Below are 21420 nucleotides of genomic sequence, written 5' to 3' on the forward strand. Positions count from 1 at the left end.
GTTGCCATTAGCTGCAGTATCATATAATTCAGGATCCATATCAATTTGTGACTGCGATGATATTTGAGTTTTCAGCACAGACTGCAGCATGCATACCAAATTACTAATCCTGGATCTTTTAAGTACTGCGGTTTGCCGCTTGATGCTTTTCGTACTTTGTCCAGTAAAGAATTAAGAAAAATTATTTTCCAATCACATCAAGAATATTAATATATTAAAAGTACAATTAGTAATCACCGGTAATATTTCAGACTTAACTCAAGTTTTAGTTTTATATCAACTAATCACTTTTTCGTTAACTTCGTTAGCTACAGTTAAATAATTTAAATTAAAAGACTACAATTAGCAATCCCAAAAGATTACTTTACCTTCTTAAAAGAATCCAAAAACAAAATAGTCTTTTATCTTTGATTCTTTAATAGTGATTAATATAATTAAGAGAAAAGTAGTTGATATAAAACTAAAATTTATGGTGGTTCTAAGATATATTAAAAATTTGTAGTAGTTAGATTCACTTTTAACATTCTTATCGTGGTTGGGAGAGAATTTCTCAAAAATTAATTAAAGTGATTAAAGATATACCTTTAGTGAACATCGAACTATTGTATAATATATATCGAGAATCTTTACCTCTCTTTCATTTAACTACTCGATCGAGCATCACAAAAATATTATTGAGATTACTGAACTGTAATTGAGATTATTAAGGAGAAAATTAATGTTCTAATATTCATTCAGTTAATAAATTTTATATGCACTATCTTTTTGTCATTTTTACTAGATATGACTTGCACGGGGCTTTGTTTCCCCACCCTTCGCTTCTGTGTTCAGCTATGCTCTTGTAATCGGTATTGCATAGTAATAGTACTCGGAGAAAATATCTAAAGTCACTAACAATTAATTAATGCATATACATGCACAAAGGCCACTACCATTTCGTTCGGTTCATCAACTGAAGTATGATCCCAATAAACTAAGGGGGGAGTATGCCATGAGTTCTTATAGTTTCATTAATTCTCCAAAAAGGAAAAGTGATCAATCATCCCCTCTTAGTCTTTCTCGTTCTTAAATCAGTCCTTCTTATGTTATAAGATTTTATCTTAAGTAGAGTATCATTCTCCTATTGTAATGATAAAATTTTAATGATATGCAATTATACCATCATCCAATAGACAATTATACATTTTGTTTTGCGGGAAAACATCAAATTGACTCTTAATTAATTCAGAAGCCAAATGTACCTTGACCATTCAATTAACAAGTAATTAATATGCAAGAAGACTCGTTGCTTCGGTTTTATTTATAATATGTAATCAATATATTTCTTTGTGGGGTCTAGCTATGTTACCACTATGGTAACATACCACATTCTTTTGTCTTTTTCTAATCCACCGTTAGATTTAACTCAAAACAAGTGCAATGGCTAAGATGTTTATTTTGAGTTATTAACATTATAATCCCTAATGTTTGCTACAAAATTACAAAAGTAACAAAGTTATATTAGTCCATAAATTTACAATTTATTATTCAATAATATTAAAACATTGTAATTACAAATACAACTAAATAATGTATTACTTAATTATATTATAAAATTTAATAAGTAAAAATTGACTATTATATAATAAGCTAATATAAATAATAATAAATACTTAAATATTATATAAAAATAAATTTATAACATAATATTACATTATTTAATTATATTATATTAATTAATACATAGAATTGATTATTATTTAACAATTTAATATAACTAATAATAAATACTTAAATAATATATAAAAATAAAATAAAATATTATGTTATTTAATTATAATATAATAATTAGTAAATAAAAATTAATTATTTTTAAATAGTTAATTAACAAATGATAAATATTTTAATATTAATAAATTTGAATAATATTAATTGAAAATTAATAGTAATCTAAATAATGATATAAAATATTATTACATATACTACAGTTCATGTTGCACCAAACATGACATTGTATTACAATTTAATATACCGTAATACAATATAGCTAATGTAATACAATATATTGTGTCAAATGACCTATTAATTTCACTGATAAATTGATTTATTCTTGTATTTGAATTAATATATTTAAATTAATATTATTTCTTATTAATTAATTAATTTAATATATAGTAAAACCATGTATTAATTACAAACCATATTTTATGAAAAATATGAGTATGAAATTGATTTCTTGTTCTTAATTTGTAGTTAATATTTTTTTCATAATACTTATTCAATATTCAGGAAATAATTTCAATATGCAATAAAAATATATTAATATACCAATTTATAATTTTTTATTATTTAATAAGAAGGCATCAAAAAGTGGGGGGGGGGGGTGGCAACTTGCTTGTCATTTATTTTTACATCTACGAGCTTGATGAATAAGTTCAGAAACTTTTAATAAGAATTTGGAGGTAAAGCCATTTTATGCTCCACACTTATTTGAGAACCTTTTTCACATCTCATGTTCGATAATTTTGAGTTAGTGATAGAAATTAGTTGCTAATTGCTGGAGATAGAGATATGAAACTAATGGGCATGTAAAGAATTCAATCAATTTTTTTTTATATCATTTTAATTAATTTATTTAGTACAAATAAAAATTAGTTTTATCAAGGATATATTTGACATTTAGGTAAGTGTATGGAGTAAATTTTCTTTTTAAAACTTTGATGATGGGTGTGTGAATTAATAATTAAAAAATACCCTCACCTTTTGATTTAAGTTTTTAAAAATCAAAATAAGTAGGACTAATGAGTCAAAATTTAGGATTATCTAATTATTTTCTAATTTTAGAATAAAATAGGGACTGCGGTGTAATTAACCCAAAAGGACAAAGAAGTGTGGTATGTTACCGTTGCTCGAACTTGGTTTAACTTGATCATGAGATGCATTACAACATCCTCTTTCTCTATCATTATCAATGGGATAGCCAAGGGCATAATCCAGCCGCAAAGAGGATTAAGGCAGGGATGCCCTCTCTCTCCTTATCTGTTTCTTATATGTGCAGAGGCATTCTCAAATATGCTGCAAAGGGCTGAAGAAAAAAGCATAATCCATAGACTGAAATTCAACAAAGATATCATCATATCCCACTTATTGTTTGCCGATGATAGTCTCATCTTCACAAAAGCCTCAGAAGCAGATTGTTTGCATCTGAAAAGGATATTTGAGGCCTATGCAGCTGCATCAGGCTAGCTCTTCAATTACGATAAATCCTCCATGTTTTTTAGCGGGAACACGAGCAGTGGAGCCATCTCGGCAATCAAGAACATCTTTCAGCTGAATGTAGTCTCTAGGCACGAAAAATACTTGGGGCTGCCATCAATGATAGGAAGGAAAAGATCGGGGTTCTTTAATGACATCAAGTTGAGAGTGTCTAGCAAAATCACCAATTGGCAGCATAAATTCTTCTCATGCGGGGGCAAAGAAGTTCTGATCAAGGCAATGGCTCAGGCAGTTCCGGCATACGCAATGAGTGTCTTCAAACTCCCCTTAAGTACTTGTAATGATATCCAACAAGTAATAGCCAAGTTTTGGTGGAGCAGCAATAAGGAAAAAAAAGGGATTCACTGGGCAAGATGGGAGAAATTAAGCCAAGCCAAGCAAAGAGGAGGGTTGGGATTCAGAGACTTTGCAAGCTTTAATCAGGCGCTAGTAGCTAAGCAAAGTTGGAGAATTATTCAATTTCCTAACTCTCTGGTGGCTAGAGTCCTGCAAGCTAGGTATTTCAAGAATGGTCAATTCTTAAATGCAAGGTTGGGAAGTAAGCCTTCATTCATCTGGAGGAGTATTTTGTGGGGGAGACAAGTGATTCACAAAGGGATCAGATGGAGGATCGGGAATGGAGAGCAAGTCGAGGTTTATAAAGGAAACTGGATGCCAAGGCCCACAACCTTCAAACCATTTTCCCCTCCATCTTTACCCATTGATTCCAGAGTCTCAGATTTGATTAATGCTGCTAACCAGTGGAATGAAGGCTTGATTAATCAACACTTTGGAAAAGAAGATGTCGAGATGATTTTAAGAATTCCCCTCCCCAGTCGACCCATGGAGGATCAAATAGTTTGGCACTACGATAAAAAATGGATCTACTCTGTAAAGAGTGGCTATCAGGTGGCTTTGAAAGAGAAATTCCCGGACATCCCGAGCTTCTCAAATCAAAAGACAAACCAATGGTCAGTCATTTGGACGTTGTCTTTACCAGAAAAAATGAAGATTTTTACATGGAGGGCATTAAAAAATTTACTCCCAACAGCTGAGAACTTGTGGAAGAGGAAAGTATTACCACAGCCGATTTGCCAACTATGTGGAACTAAGATTGAGACCACTGCCCATGCCCTGATGGAGTGCAAATCAGCCCATGCAGTCTGGAAAACCACCAAATTGGCAGCTGACATTGGAAATATAGCTCACCAAGACATCATCAGTTTTGTCCATGAAGCAATGAGAAGAATGGGTAAAAACGATGCTGATATGGTGATAGCTCTGTGTTGGGTAATTTGGAGTGCAAGAAATCATGTTTTGTTCAGGGGAAAAAGAGACGAGCCATGCATAACAGCAGCCAAAGCAGAGGCAGTTGTTGATTCTTTTAAACGAATTCAAGCTCCATGAAGAATTCTCAAGGCTGGGGACCAAATGACAACTCGAGCAAGCTGGAGCCCTTCTCCCTCAGGTTGGGTTAAAATTAACGTAGATGCTGCCATAAACCTGGAGGAGCATCGAGTAGGCTTGGGGATAATTATAAGGGATGCAAACAAAGATGTTATCGCAGCTGCTGTCAAGAATACAAAGCTTCACAGTGATGTAACATTTGCAGAAGCTGAGGCAATGAAATGGGGCCTGAGTGTAGCTGCATAAAGAGGTTTGGCAAGAGTCATTGTAGAATCGGATTCCCAGGAGGCAATAGATTTTGTCAACAACAAGAAGAGCAGCAGAACAGAGATTCAATGGTTAGTTGCAGAAATGCAAAGTAGCTTGAGAGGCTTCAATGCATGGAAAATCCAGCAAACACCAAGATCATGTAATGTTATTGCTCACTCTATAGCAAAGCTAGCTTTAGAGAAGTGTAAAACTGTTGTATGGGTAGATTCGTACCCCTCAGAAGTTATGGAGTTATTTAACTCCTTGAATGAATGAAAACCACTTTTCTTCTAAAAAAAAAAACATAACAGGATCCTTCTTTGTGAACCTTTAATTAAATTGCTGAAGCATTGCAATACTATTCAGTGAGATTATTAAGGACAATAATGCTCATTAATTAATATTCTTTCAGTTAATCAATTTTGGGTTGGCTTATTTTTCACCAAATATGACATGGGGGCATGGGGCTTTGTTTCCCCACGCTTAGTTTTAACCCTAATGCTTTGTGGGGACAGTGGGTCCAATAGACATTTATATAAAAGAAAACATCAGTGATTCTTGGGTCCGCCTATGTTGCAACAGTTGCAACATACAACAACTTTTGTCATTTTGTGTTTGATTATACCACACTACCTTATATTTTCTGCAAAATTCAATAGCCACTAAACGTAACAAACTTTTACATATAAGTCCATTTTTGGAATAAAATGACATTTGAAAAGAATTTTAATTTATTATTATTATTATTATTATTATTATTAATATCATTATTATTATATAAGATTATTTCTATTAAATTTTATTATTTTTATTTATTTTAATTATTATTATTTATGATTATTACTGTCATTATTATTATTAAAATTTATTTCTTTTATTATTTTAATTGTTATTATACTGTAATTAATTCATTAATATTAATATTTATCTTGTTATTATTAAAATTATTTTTATTAAAATATATTAACTTTATTATTTTTATTATTATTAATTATTGTTGTTATTACTATTATTATTAAAACTTATTAATAATTTTTATTATTATCATTATTAATATTATTATTTCAGTTAATTTTGTTGTTATTATTGTTATTGTTAAATTTTTTAATTTTTTGTTTTAATTAACATTATTGTCATAATTATTATTTTTAGTTTTATTATTATTATTGTTTAATTATAATATATACAAATAATATTAGGGACACAATTAACAAATGGCATTTTAATAACTTATAATAGTCTATTCCAATTATAAAATAAAGTAAACACATAAATGAGAATGTTGTTCATTCCGATTCCTATTCCTATAGCTCAAGTAAATAACTTATTTTAATTCAAATTCCTTATTACAATTCTAGCTCATTTCAATTCTTATTTAATAAACGCACCATTAGAATGTATTTAGAACATAATATTGTATATTGTTATAATATTATTCACATTAATTTATTACTTACCTATGTTTGGAAGTTTTAAAAGTTAGATTGTAGCCAATTATATAATTCACTACAGTGTGCTAACTTTTGTCTTAATTGAAACATTAAATATATTTAAATTATATTTTTTATTTTTACTATGATAATTATAATATTAAAAATATATTATATTATATTTATATATTAATAATTAATATAAAAATAATAATTAATATATAATTATTAATAAATTTAAATAATGAGAGTAGATCTAGAAATGATAGTAATAATTAATAAATTACAAAATATTTATGAATTTGTGGAATAAATAAACGAGTATTAAACCATGCATTGTAATTACCTAATATTAATAATAAAAGTCTTCTTAAATTTCATACTTATTCTTTATTCATATCATTTAACAACTAATCTAATAAATAAAATAATAATAATTATATTTTTTCCTGGCATTTCACAACATAAGAGGGATTGCAATGAAAAAAACCAAAATAAATATACCCTGCCGTTGGATTTGCTTTTACCATTCTTGCCCTTGGATCCAATGGTTAAATTACAAAATGACAAAAGTAGTGGTATGTTGCAACTGTTGCAACATAGGCGGCTCCGTGATTCTTAATTTAATTAGCAAAGATTATTATTTTTTTATCGACCCACGTTACAACAGTTGTATTATACCACACTTTTTGTCTATTTGACAGAGCTGATGCATGCTTTTGTTTAATCTAACAGCTGCATATAATTTTTTTTTTAAAATCAAATAGCCACCGGTTAACGGTTTTGGCGGCTGTTTAATACAATTAGGGTTCTCGTCTTGCTGCCATCATGGAGATGTGTGAATTAATGGCCACTAGGCACCAAATTCATGACCAATCAATGGCCAACAGGCACCAAATTATTGCCAAGTACACCAACCACCACCGATTAATGGCAAGTTTAGTGTTCTCAAGTTTAGAATTTTGTAGACTGCTCGTTTCGTTCGCCGTCAATTAATCACCATCACCGATTTGGTTGAGAAAAATTACAAGTTAAAAGTGTAATTAATTAACATTAAAAAAATTAACATTATAAAAAAAAATTAGAAGTGTGGTCTTTTTTTATATTATAATGTAGAAAATAGTTAAATCTATAAATTTTCATTAAAATTAAATAAAAAATATAATTAAACTATTATACAAATTTATTAAATTTTCAACTGAAGTCTACTAACCCACATAATTAATTAAATAAAAAAATTATTTAGAGAAGCATTTGCTGCCGCATCCAGGTATTAAATCATCAAAAACCAATTTAGTTTGAACTCTTTAATTTCAATTTGACTCCTCTACTAAAGCCACCGAAAAACAACTCAAACTGAATCACTCATCCAAATAGCATAAAAATTTGCCTCCACGTGACATGCCATTTTCTTATTTATGATTGGAATTCTTGAATTAATTTTACAATTTTTTTGTACTAATTTTCATCTACTATGCTGCCTCAAGAAGTGAAGATTGATGTCGGAATCACTTTCACTCTTTTAGTTTCAATTAGATGATGTTTGTGATCTTCTTTATACCAATTTAGGTCTACAGTTGCCTCAAGTATCCATGTCCGTCAATTCTTACCTGTATGAAAGCAACTGCCTAAACCATAGAGTAGTGGCTGTTTGATTTTTCAAAAAATTATTTTCAGCCGATTAGATTGAACAATAAATCATCCAATAGCTCTGCCAAATAAATACAAAAAAATGTGGCATGGTGTAACTGTTGTAACATAGGTAGATCCCTTTTTCAATACATCAAATATCGCAAAATAACAAATCACTACATAAATTATTGAGAGATAAGACTTCATTTTATGAACTCTTTAAAAAATTATAGTGTACTACATTTCTATCACTTCTATAGTTAATATGTTAAAATATCAATTTTACCGTTAATGTATAACTCTTAAAATAAAAAGAAAATGTTAAAGCAATGCCATGTGAATTTGTAATTTTGCCTTGCTCTTAGTGCAAAACAACATTTCATTGCCGCTTAAATATATAATTTTAGTTGAATAACAATATTGCCACTACAATTGATTTGTTGCATAATTAATTGTAAATTGATATAAATGTAATAAACTATTATTTTTAAAAGTTAATGTAGTGAAGTGTTACCTTTTATCCGTGTAGTAATTTGTTATTTTGTAATTCTTGTCATAGTAAAAAAATGATAATTGTGAGACTTAATTACAAATATTTGGGTTTCATTTGAAGAATATACAATTTTGTCCATATGAAGTCAATGCGCCATCATCAATAGACTAATGGCAGATGAAAATGTAGTAAACTATTACTTTTAAAATGTTAATGTAGTTAAATGTTGCCTTTCAATATTTTGTGTAGTGGTCTGTTATTTTACAATACTTGACATAATAAAAAGATAAAGAAAATTATCATTTGTATACCCTTAATTTACTCCATTATCAAAAATACTACAACACTTTGAGGGTGTATCAATCGTCCACCCTAAGTTGACAAAATGTATCAGCTGACCACCAAACCGTTAGTTGCCGTTTAAGTATGATGACGTCAGAAGGGTAATTTGGTCTTTTCATATGATACAAGTGATAATTTAAAGGCATACAAGTGATAAAAAGAGAATTTAAGGGTATACAAGTGATAACTTTCAAGGGTAAAATCATCAATTCACTGTAACTCTGTTAACTTTCAAACGGCAACTAACGGTTTGGTGGTCGGCTGATACATTTTGTTAACTAAGGGTGGACGATTGATATACCCTCAAAGTGTTGTAGTATTTTTGATAACAGAACAAATATAGGATATATGAATGATAATTTCCCAAAAAGATAATAACTCATTTAAAAATTATAGCTTGACCATCCAACAATTAAATAATATATATGAAGATTCATTACTATCTTTTTAAAGGGATTATTCCTTGCCTTATACTATACATGTTCTTTACTCCATCATGAAACTTTAATTAAGTTACAACAGCATTTGTAACAGTTCAAATGGGGCAGCCACATATAAGTTATGATCGATGGTCAAGAATCCAAAAAAGCTCTCACAATTCAATGAATCAAATTTGATTTATGACTTCTTTTCTTCAAATTATATTTTAAAAAATCAATTGTTTATACATAGTCAAAAGTACTGTTAAGTTCAAATTGTTACAGTGGGATAAGTATATGTCTAAAGAAAAGTACGAAATGCAAAACAAATTAAATTGATGAAAAATTAATAACACGACATCTCTTTTAGAATGTGGAATATCTTACTTAGTATCACAAATAAAAGAAAAATTTGTGTAGAATTATTCTATTAGGACTCTGCCGTACGACGTAGTAGTCGATCCTAAATCAGGCATTAGTTAATTCTACCTTGGGAACCATTGAATTTAATATTAAAAAAGTTTATAGATTTCATAGTAGAACCATTACTTTGTCATGTGACAAAACACTAGTTTACTGATCTCACCACCTTAGCAAGTTATCATGATAAATGATGTAGGACGTTACTTTATGCATTTCAAAATTCTAGAATTTTTATTATTTTAGAACTTTCTATTTTAATTAGAGTCTATTATGGTACGTGTCTCGTCTTTATTTCTATTATAATTGTGATTTATTTTCTGTTTCTAAGTTAGCTTACAGAAGTAAGTTTACTTTGTCTTAATATTGTTTTCATAACTCAGATGCAATCATTCAATAAAATTCTTCTTTTATAATTTCCTCTAGAATTGTCTTTAAAAATCTCTCTTGTATAGTTGTTTGGATTAGAGCGTCATCTAATCTCGCTTTTTGAGTTATTAAAAATTTCATTGAGTCGTTTGAATTAAAATGAGATCTAATTATGCTTCAATTAGAGAATAATATAATCGCGTTGTCTTGGTCTGATATTAGAATGATATCTGATTTTCCTATCCTATTAATTTCTGCTTCTGTTACGACCGCTCCATTAATTAGTATCAGAGCCGTTCTTGCCAATTACACAGCTTTCCTGATTATCCAAATCCATCACTATTTATTCACAAACAAAACCAAAAATAACAAAACACGAAAAGTCCAAAAAAAAAAAAAAGAATTTGAAACCCTAGCCGCCAGCCACACTGTTGCCCACCACCGCTATAACCACCATCTGGCCACATCACGAACAACCGGTGCCACCATCGGATTCACTGTAATCCGGCGACCAAAGGCCAGCGCAGCACGCTCTCATCGCCGTTGCAACCACCGCGAAAATCACCCAAATCCACGAGTCCTACACCATCCGCTGATGCGAAATCACCTTTTCTTTCAGTCAATTGTCGCCACCGTTGTGATCCCTAGCCTTCGCCCAACAAAACCTGATCGACCACTGTCCTTGAACTCCACCAGAACCGCCACACACAAAAACTCAAAACTCTCCGCTTTCCACCTCCAAATTTTCCACCGTCAGACTTTATCACCGTTGAGCAATGCGCCACCACACTCCCCTCGAGCCACACATCTAAAATCCATCACCAATTGCCACCAAGCACTGGCCAAAAAACCACCACGAACCACCATAAGCTGCTGCCACCTTAATTCAGTTTTCCGACCAAACTGCTGCGGATCCGGCCAATCCACTGCCACCAACGTGTTCCTCACCACCAACTCTACCAGATCCCACCTTCACCGCACCAACTCACGGCCACTAGCCAACGACCACACCAAACCCGAGAGTTCACCATTATTTATAGTTTTGCCATTGTGTGCAAACTTGGCAATAATTGGCAAACTACCATTTTTACCCTCCTATTTATAATGTGCCGGAATTATTTGTATACACTCGTCCAAACAAATTTCTTGATTGGTTGGACAAAATTGAGCACTAATTTTCATTTTGGTGCTCTCCTAAAGAAGAGCAAGTAGGATTTGTTGTTTGTACATTAAGCACAAGTGTTTCGGAATGATGGGATAAGTTGCAAATTTCTCGACTTAATCTAGGCAAATGCAAAATTCGATCATAGAACCGTATGAAGTGTATTTTGTGATATGAGTTTATCTTTCTTGATTATTGTTTGGTATAACAAGATACGGGATCCGTTTCTGCTTGTGCTTATGAGTTTGAACAACTTTATGAATGCAATTATTATTATTATGAGCCTGAAGAGAGTACAGTTAGAAGATTTGTGAAAGAGTTTGATTTACATATTCAAGAAAGGATGCCTGCATACACTATATACACCTTGCAGCATGCAATTCTTGTAGCGAAACTAATTGAATTGCTAATTGTATTGCAAATCAGAAGAGAAAAAAGCCAAGCATTAAAGCAATTAAGAAAACTTCATCATCGACACCAATTTGAGATCCCTAATCCTATTGCAAGCTAGCAGCTTAAAGTGAAAAATATACAGATGAAAGAAGTTTATACTTCTCCACATGTCAAAAATGTGTCTAATGTTGCAGAAGAAAAAAGTACAATTTATTATTGATTTAAGATTTCAATATGACAATGATATTTCCTTGGAGGACAAGATAAGTGTTGAAGATGATGAGATTTTTGATCTCTTTGGGATTTTTGATGAAGAAGAACAACCTACCATTGATTTGCGCATTGAGCCTAATAGTACGATTGAGGATGTGCAGCAAAATCAAGTTGAAGAAGCTAAAATGATCGAAATGTTTCTACCTATTTACATTGAAGATAAGGAGATTGTGCTTGAAGAAGATTTGATTGAAAATGTTAAACTTGTTGGGGAACGCATTGAGCGACGATTAGGGAAGGGAAAGATTTATTTGATCATTGTTTGTTCTTGGAAGTCTTCATCACCACTAGGGATGGCAATGGATTGGATCTGATCCAAGATCCACATGATCCAAATCCAATCAGATCGGATTTGGATCGGTTTAAAATGGATTTGGATCGGATTTGGATATTGATGTGCGGATCTAAGACGGATCTGGAGCAGATATGGATCTATCTTAATATCTAAATCCATATCCATATCCACTCATCTTTTAATTTTATTTTATTTTAAAAGTTTCTTAACAATTGTGAAATTATAATGATAATAAATTTTATTCATAACATATTAGTAGTATTTACCATGCATTTAAACTCTTAAAACTTAAAGGTTAGTTTTGTAAATTTAAAGGTCAGCCAGCCCCAAAACATGTACATACAATATTCAAATTGCAAGTCAAGTAATATAACCTGACAATTTATTTTATTATATTGGCCAAATAATTTTTAAGGAATATAGTTATTCATATATTTAGTCAAATATGGTCATAATAAAAATAATAAAGGACTGAATATAAATCATATTTAATTTATATATCATTATCTAATGTTGTAGGAATGAGGGTAGGTGTATCGTGGATATTAGAATGGTGAAGGAGACAATAGAATATTAGATTGATCTTACTCCTGCAATTACTTCGGAATAATATTTTATTATCTTTCTTATTTGTTGTTTTGGTGTAAAAGTATAAGCTACAATATTTATTATATTTTTGAGAAAAACTATATAATTTATTTGTTATCAATACATTTTACCCTTCAATTTTCAATCTAAAAAATTATTACCTTTTTATTACTGAATTTTAGAATTCATGACGAATCTAGAGCAGATTTGGATTTTAATTTTTTTTTCAGATTTGGAGCAGATATAGATATTTATTTCTTTTTTGGATCTGGATATGGAGCGAAAAATATGGATTCATGACGGATCTGGAGCAGATACGGATCTTGATTTTTATTATGGATTTGGATTTGGAGCAGAGTAGATCCAACCTATATCTGCCCCATTGCCATCCCTAGTCACCACGAAGATTGTACAAGCAAAGGAAATTGATGAAATATGACTTCTTTAAAGTTTCGAGAAAAATTGATGAGAAAGACAATAAGTTCGAATTACAAGATGATTTAGTCTTATACTACAAGTATCATCCTCTAGATTGTATTCAAACTCGAGGATGAGTTTCTTTTAAGAGGGGGAGAATGATATATGATGTTATTTTAGGTATTTTAGGATTCTAGAACTTTTATTAGTTTAAGACTTTCTATTTTAATTGGAGTCTATTATGATATGTTTTTCATCTTTTATTTATATTATAATTGTGATTTACTTTCCATTTTTAAGTTAACTTATGGAAGTGAGTTTACTCTATCTTGTTATTGTTTTCATAACTCAGATTCAATTATTCAATAAAATTCTCCTTTTGTAATTTTCTTTGGGATTATCTATCAAAATCTCTCTTATAGAGTCGTTTAAATTAGAGCATAATCTATTCTTGCTTTATGCGTTATTAAAAATCTCATTAAGTTTTTTGGATTATAACGAGATCTAATCATGCTTCAATTAGAGCATAATCTGATTGCGTTAGCTTGGTCCAATACTAGAACGATATATGATTTTCCTACCCTATCAATTTCCGCTTTCACTATGACCGCTTCATCAATAAAGTAGTGCGACAGCCCCACACAAATTATTCTCCACAAATAAAACTTCTTGGCGAAATTTATTCAATAATCAACGATTAAGTACCTTATACAAATTTATCTTGGTCTCCTATGTGAACTCATTTTTACCCACTCATAGAATTAGCTTCGCTAGCTGCCATGCTTCAACTAGTAACAATAGAGGACTAACTTTGTTAATAAAAATATAATAAAATAGAAGGTTTTATAAAGTTTAATAATAAAATAATATATAATATAACAAAATAACATATTACAATATTTATTTAATATTTTATAATTTATGCAATAGTCAAACGATAGTAACCTTAGTATTTATAATTTTTAAAGCATATCTTAATAAATGAATAGAAACACGTGCATTAGTATAAATATAAACAATATGATAAGTATAAAATATATATATATATATTGAAAAACCTAAACACGAAATGGTCAAGTCTAAAAGAAGACAAACAAATATGAAGGCAAGAAAAAGTGCGTGGAGTAGTAGTATTGTTCTACTGTTTGGACCCCACTGATAGACTTACAATTAGTTTCTATGACTTTTCTCCATGGTTGGTGAAGAATCTGGACGCCAGCTAATTCGACTAAATCTGGAATTATTTTGCCTGTTCTTTCTTCTTCGATCATTTTTCTCTTTTTCCCGTATTTGGCGTCAACGGCCAAGTCTGGCCATCCAGCGCTATTTTATTACCGATACCATCAAATCAGCCAACCGTCTTTTTATTTATTTATTTATTTTTTTTTCGCTGAATTATCAACATCCTTTATTTGTGCCAGCACTTATAACAAAAGATCATTGAGAAGCCATTGTTGAAGGCAGGAAGTGGCAGAGAAGAATTTTGGTTACCTTCTGTACGTAATAACCAAGGGCGTTGCCCGTTTTCTGTTTAAGTAATTATGACTGTATCTCATTAGTTGATCCAATAACTTAATAAGCCCACATTGCCATAGTACTAATTTTTAAACCCACTTAAAAGAAAAGGGAAAGAAAAGAGGTATTTGATTTTTGAATGTTTTAAACTTAGAAATCATCATGTTTTCATATCTAGTTTTAATCATAGAAGAGGAATTGAAATTTTGAGTTGTGTTGTTTGTATTAAGAGATATTAGAGTAGGAAATGTGTAAATTAAGCGTTCAAGCTGGAATTTTACGCCAATGGTAAGATTTGTTTTAACACTAGCTATATTGATGTTGAATTTCTCGGAAATCAAGAAGACTTCTGGGATTTTGTATTTAATTTTTGTTATAGTCCTTCGAGAAAATAGAAAAGTAGTTCTAAGTCAAATTTCTTGGTTTATATATAATTTTAGAACCTCTGCTCCTTCGATTCTCTAACCATGCTGAGAGGGAAATAAGAATGGCCATTGCAATATTCCCCAGCAATTTGGCATGTACGCATGAACTTCCCTCTTTCAAGTTTCAACAGCTATAAATTCGCGGCTTTTAGAGCAAACCGTGATGGTTATAGAAATTGGGTTTTCCTGTGGCAAAATGGATGTACAGAATTTAGTATATGAGGGAAATGCTACATACGGATGACCATGATCCATGTTTAGAACCTTGAGGAGCTTTTGACGTTGAGCGGTGGGATGACATGGTTATTATTTTGCATAGATGTGGAAATCTTATGCTTAATCAATTTAGCATGGGGTGAGAAGCAGTGTCTTTTATCCCGACCAGCAACTTTATTAAATCGCCCCTTGACACATTTTTTGAGGCTCTCAAAGATCTTTGTATGCAACGGTAAAGGCTACCTTGCAGGGGATTGTTTTATTGCTTTAGAGCTTTCTTTCACCGAACATTCGAGTCGAAGAGATTTATATAATCTTTACTTTTTATGTGGATATATTTGCATGAATTAGATTGTTTTCTTTATAGTCTTCAAGCGGGTAAAAGTTTGTTTAGTCCTTATATTATGAGGTTAGTACTCATTTAGTCTTTATATTTTTAAAAACACCTCAAAACGTCCCTGCTGCTAAATATTGACACTCATGCCATTATTTTTTTTAACTTACTTTTACAATATTATACTCTTACAATAATATTTCTTTTTTGGATACTAATAAAAAATTACATTATCAATTTTTTTAGAAAAATTAATATTTTAACTCAAGAGTGTTCCATAAAAATTAATATATATATTTTATTTTATTTTATTTTTTGGTGTTAAACTGGTAATTTATTTTTTTCTTTTTAATAATGTCTAAAAAAATTATTATAATAGGACAATATTATAAAAATAAGTTAAAAGGAACAAAAGATAATGGTAAGAGTGTCAATAATTTAATGGTAGGGATAGTTTAAGATATTTTTTAAAATATAAGAACTAAACAGATACTAACTTTAAAATATAGAAACTAAACAAACTTTTACCCCCCGTTTTCAAGCTATGCAGTAGCAATCCAAATAAGTGCGAACCTGCCATCTCTACAAATTGCCACTTTATCATCAGTTCCGATATTCTTACAACATTGAGTACAACAGTTAGCACAAAACGGTGAGTTTTGAGGCAAGCATAAAAGGTCACAGTAAATTCTCAATTGCAACATTCTCTCTCTCATTCTCTCCCTCACGCTCTTCCTCGCCAATCCACTAATCTCATCACGCTCCGTTCTTCCTTACCACTCTCACTGTCGACTCCCTCTCTCTCTCCCCCATCGATTGCATCTCTCACGGCACCTCACTCTCTCGGCTGTCTCAAAGAGAAAGACCAGATGCTAATGATGTCATCTCTAATTCAGAAAAACATATCCCAAAAAGAATTACATCAAGTTCTATTAGGGGCCATACCAGAGGCAAAAGGAAATGAAATCCAATACATAATATCCCAAACAACAAAACCTAAGAAATAAACTAACAAATAAGTAACATTGACAGCCCAAAAATAAGTTTCCTTTCAAAAAGTCGACACAAGCCAACAATTGCATAAAAGAATTTTGCCTCAATTATTTCTACATCTAACATCCCCAAACACAACCTATTGCTCTATTGGTATACACTAGCAACTGAAGGAGCTGAGTTTACGGTTGGTAATTATTCTTCGCTAATATCTGATGCAATTCACTGCTTGCTTTTGGCATCTATATGTGTAGAGAATTGATGGTTTCCTTGCTGGTTTCCTCGCTGTACTTAGCATTACTAGGGGAAACTTTTCACCACAACCACAGAAGCTGTCATTTTCTGTTACTAGAGTGGATGGGGATTGCTATTTACTCTATTATGCATCCATAGATCTTGGATTTGGAGGGGGGAGAGCTAGAGTAACCCACGGCTGTTGGATTTGGAGGGGGGAAGAGAGAGAGCCGTGTGTTGTGAGGAAGAACAGAGAGAGCGTGAGGAAGAACGTGAGGGAGAGAGCGTGTGCTGTAGTTGAGAGCGTGTGTGTTGCAATTGTCGATTTCTGTGACCTTTTATATTTGCCTTTAAACGCACCGTTCGGTGCTATCTGGTGTGCTTAATGTTGTGTGAGTGTCATTTTCCCTTTATCATGGTACCAGTCTAAATTATGATTGCCCATTTGAGTTCCACTACCTAAATGTTAGGTTATATTTATTGACCCACTCACCACGACCACCAACTTGTTTCCCTATGTCTATGTGCTCTGTTGCTTAAAGAAACAACAGGGGATTGTACAGAGGAAGTGCTCTTTCCTGTTGGCTCTAGTGGCATCACCTTCAAAATTTTCGGGAGGGAGATCTTGGAGGGGATTGCACACAAGGTGCTGAATGAAGCAGGTCTTCATGAAGTGTGGGCAAGTCGAGAACATATATCTTACTTGTATGAAGTTGTGTGTGAAGTGTGATCCCACGATAATAAATCACAGCAAGCACAGGCCTTAACACGGAGGCGGCCCTCTGTTCCCTTGATCCTCTAACCCTGCTGAGAAATGAGAATTGCCATTACAACATTCCCCAGCAATTTGGCATGTATGCATGAGCTTTCTCGACTTATGTCTCGCTGCAGCTCTATTAGTGATGCAGTTAGTAGACATTCTCGAAACTAGAATACAATAGAACCCAACAGCTTTTCAAGCAACTCCACTTTTCCCAAGAGCTTTCCAAGCAAACTTCACTTGTCATCAATTTCAGTCTTGACTTCAACTCCTCTGTTTGGCACCGGGAGAATTTTTACCCAACCTCTCCTCCCGACTCCGAAATCCGGAATCCGAGTCCGAACCTGAAACAGAAGCCAAAAGATCCAAGTACGATTTTTTTCCAGCCACACGGTTGTAACAACAAAAAGAAAGAAAAAACAATTTGATTAATGGCAAATTGAATTCTAAACAATTAAACTTTTAATTTTGTGAAACATTAATTAAATACAATAGTTCATATTTTTGCAACTGTAATTTTTATTTGATGATAGAGCCACAACTATTTTATTTATATACAAGCTAATGTAATATAAATAAATTAATTATATAAAACTATCATAGCCCATATAATTGAAAAAAAAAATTTGTATCACTTTTAAACCATCAATTTAACAGCTCCATTCTTTATGCAGTAAGTAGACATTTCCAAATTAGAATGTGCTAGAAGTTCTATAATTGATGGTTATCCAAATCACAATTGGAAATATCCAAATATCAATTAGGAAACTAGCTAGTACATAACAGACCAAACTCACAAGATCGATACGGTAATAAATTTCAAAGTCACAACTTACAACTCCAGATCATAATAGCAGGATGTATAAACTAAGCGTAGTATTATAAGAAGATGAAGTATATATATATAGTAGTACTTTTACTGCAACCATGTGTCTAATCTTCATCATCCACATTTTTTAGAGCCTGGTAAAACATGAAAATCACCAAGAGGAAGAAGGTCAAGCCAATGAAACAAGTGACAATGGCAAGCCCTAAAGAAGGTGACAGCACCGCGTATGTGCCTGTAATAAATGCTACCACCATTGCTAGCATGGCAACCAAGGTGAGCAAAAGAGCAAAAACGAATAAACAGATAAACTTTCGAAATAACTTAAGTGACAGAATGAAATGGACAAAGACAGCAGAAAGTGAGAGGACCATGGCTATGGCGTCTGATACGACGAATGCTTGAAATGCTGCATTTTTAGTGAGAATTGCAGTGCCCCTGTTTCGGCCGTCTTCATTATCAGTCTTGTAGCCACCGGGTAAGGTGAATGCTGCGGCAAAGGTTACTGTTGCTATGAGTGCTGCCACTACCAAATGTGACTCTGATGCTTCTGTCATTCCAATGACATTTTCATCTACAAATTTCCAAAATGAATACTTTTCGATCTTGTCTTTTTTCATTTTGACGACACCTTCTGGATATTGTCCACTCCCATCAGCTTCGGTCAACTCTCCGATCTCTTGCTGGAAATCATATATATTTGCTAAATTAAATAAATCTTTAGTATGCATAATACATAGTACGAGAAAATAGACGCAACTAAGTTCTAATAATGTTATACGTAGTATAAGAAACTATTCAGAACTAAATTCTAATAAATAACTATTATAAATATATGTTTTGAAAATTAAAAGATGTATAAAAAATTAGCACAAATCAAAATCCAAATTCATTACTCACATCTATATATATAACCATATATAAAACTGATGAGTAAAAAGGTAATTAATTACCTCGAGGTTAGGAAATCCACGACGTACTATGTGATGAACACTAATATTTTGCTTGTTGACAGCTTCATAATAAGCTCTACCAGTGTTCCAAGGGACAACATAAGAGACGACGTAGTATGATTGTGGACAGAGAGCGGCGAGCACGTGGAGAGGAGTGTTTCCCTTGACGTCCTTCTCATTTATAAGGTTCCAGACTAATGGATACTTGTCCAACAGATCTTTTAATTTTCTAGCACTAAAACTAACCATAGCAAAATGAAGAACATTCCCTCCTCTGTCATCAACCAGTTCGCAACATTCCGGACAATGGTCAATGATAGCATCCATTATCGATTCATTTCCTTGACCAGCTGCTAAATGAAGCGCTGTCATCTTCCGATCTTTGTTAGCAATCAACGCAGCAGATCTATCAGATTCTAACAATAGATGTGTGCCACCAAAGTTACCAGAATACGCGGCGTAATGGAGTGGAGTCCATCCGTGTTGGTCTCTTTCTCTGGTCAAACTCTTCCTTTTCTCAAGTAATTTACTTACTACGGGATCGTAACCTAGCCACACTATGTTGCATTCAAATAGCTAGAATTAATTAATGGCTACTGTACATGTCGGCATCTTAAAATTTGAAGTAGATATATACAAAAAGCGGTACCTGGTTCATAGCTGATAGCTGCTGCATGGAGGGCAGTCTTCCCATTGGGGCCTTCATGCGCCGCTGAAGGACAGTTTTCTGATATTTCAGCTACCATTTCATAAAAATAAATCCCTCTCGCAGCTGCCATGTAAAGTGGAGTTTCGCCTCTACAATTAGCAGAATACGGAACATCGGGGTCTGCTTTGATTAACATTTTCACAACATCCAAGCTACCATGTTGCACTGCCTCGAGCAATGCTGTGTTTTTTTCATCATTTGTCATCCCTAGCATCTGCCTTGCTGTGCTTTCCACACCGCTTTCTAGATCTTGAGGCAGTCCTTTCGCGAATTCAATCAGAGCTTTCACAACAGAACGATGGCCTCATTTGGCCGCAACATGAAGTGGAGCATCACCTTTGGCATTGACCTGTAGTAGCAATGATGGACACATTTCAAGTATTTGTTCCACGAACTTGGTTGATACGCTTTCTCCTCCTCTATTGTGTATTTGGATCTGGAATAAGTTTGTGACAAGATGGACATGATGGACTTGATTCCTGTTGTGACTCTTCATCAATCCAATTTCTCCTTCTCTATTTTGTTTGTGGGTCTGGGACGCAATGTTGACATGAAGGACTGTGTTCTTGTTGTGTGTCAGTATGCTTCCAAGATGGTCTTTTGCAATTTTGTTGAAGGGATCAATTTCACCCTTAGCTGCAGCCTTGTACAGATCAGGATCCATCTTAATTTGTGAATGCAATGATATTTGAGTTTGAGTACAGACTGTGTACTGTATATACGTTTGGAGCAGAGGAAGTAACAGGCTAATTGGCTTGTTAGATTGGGGACTTGAGATTATTTAAATGTTAAGGGAATTTAGATGAAACTAGAGCGCAGTGATGAAAAAATAGTCAGCTGAAATTTAAAAAAAAGTAGCTCAAGTATTTTTCCTCTCACTATCGGGCTTCGCTTCACCGCAACACTACCGTAACTCTATACGTCTACGACAATCCATTTACCACAGGTTCTTCACGTCAGAACTTCACTACGGTGGACTTTTCCCCATGCACTTGGCCACATAATGTTACTATCACACTTTTGATTCTATCTTTAAAGACTCCTAATCTTATAGGCGGTTCATTGTATATAACTCAGCTAATGACAAGTTGCACTTTGACCGGTTGACAATTAAATAATGTATACAGTTTTTTTTTTTTTAAATTTTTCTAACGAATGATCAGTGTTAGTAACCCATTACTATAGAACTGAATGCAAGAGAAAACAAATGTGAAGCCAAGAAAAAATGGGTGGAGAAGGTTTTTCTGAACCCCACTAGTGTCTTATATAAGACCGCAATTATTATTTTCTATGCGCTTGTTCTTTCTTTATCAATTATTTTGCTCTCATTTT

General features: G+C 32.6%; 2 protein-coding genes across 4 annotated transcripts in view; both read right to left on the bottom strand.

Annotated features, from left to right (window-relative positions):
* The window catches only part of LOC112497017 (ankyrin repeat-containing protein At5g02620-like), a 72772-nt gene that overhangs the window by 24525 nt on the left and 26827 nt on the right, over positions 1–21420 (bottom strand). The gene's annotated exons all lie outside the window — the stretch shown is intronic.
* On the bottom strand, positions 16030–21149 carry LOC102618189 (ankyrin repeat-containing protein NPR4-like). Its single transcript, XM_052437087.1, has 3 exons — positions 20029–21149; positions 19380–19936; positions 16030–19109 (listed from the first exon to the last, which is right to left on the bottom strand). Exons 1-3 carry the CDS (start codon positions 20300–20302, stop codon positions 18534–18536), a joined length of 1407 nt encoding a protein of 468 aa, XP_052293047.1. The 5' UTR covers positions 20303–21149; the 3' UTR covers positions 16030–18533.

This window comes from Citrus sinensis, chromosome 1 (genome assembly GCF_022201045.2).
Source record: "Citrus sinensis cultivar Valencia sweet orange chromosome 1, DVS_A1.0, whole genome shotgun sequence".
In the NCBI taxonomy this organism is placed as follows: domain Eukaryota; kingdom Viridiplantae; phylum Streptophyta; class Magnoliopsida; order Sapindales; family Rutaceae; genus Citrus; species Citrus sinensis.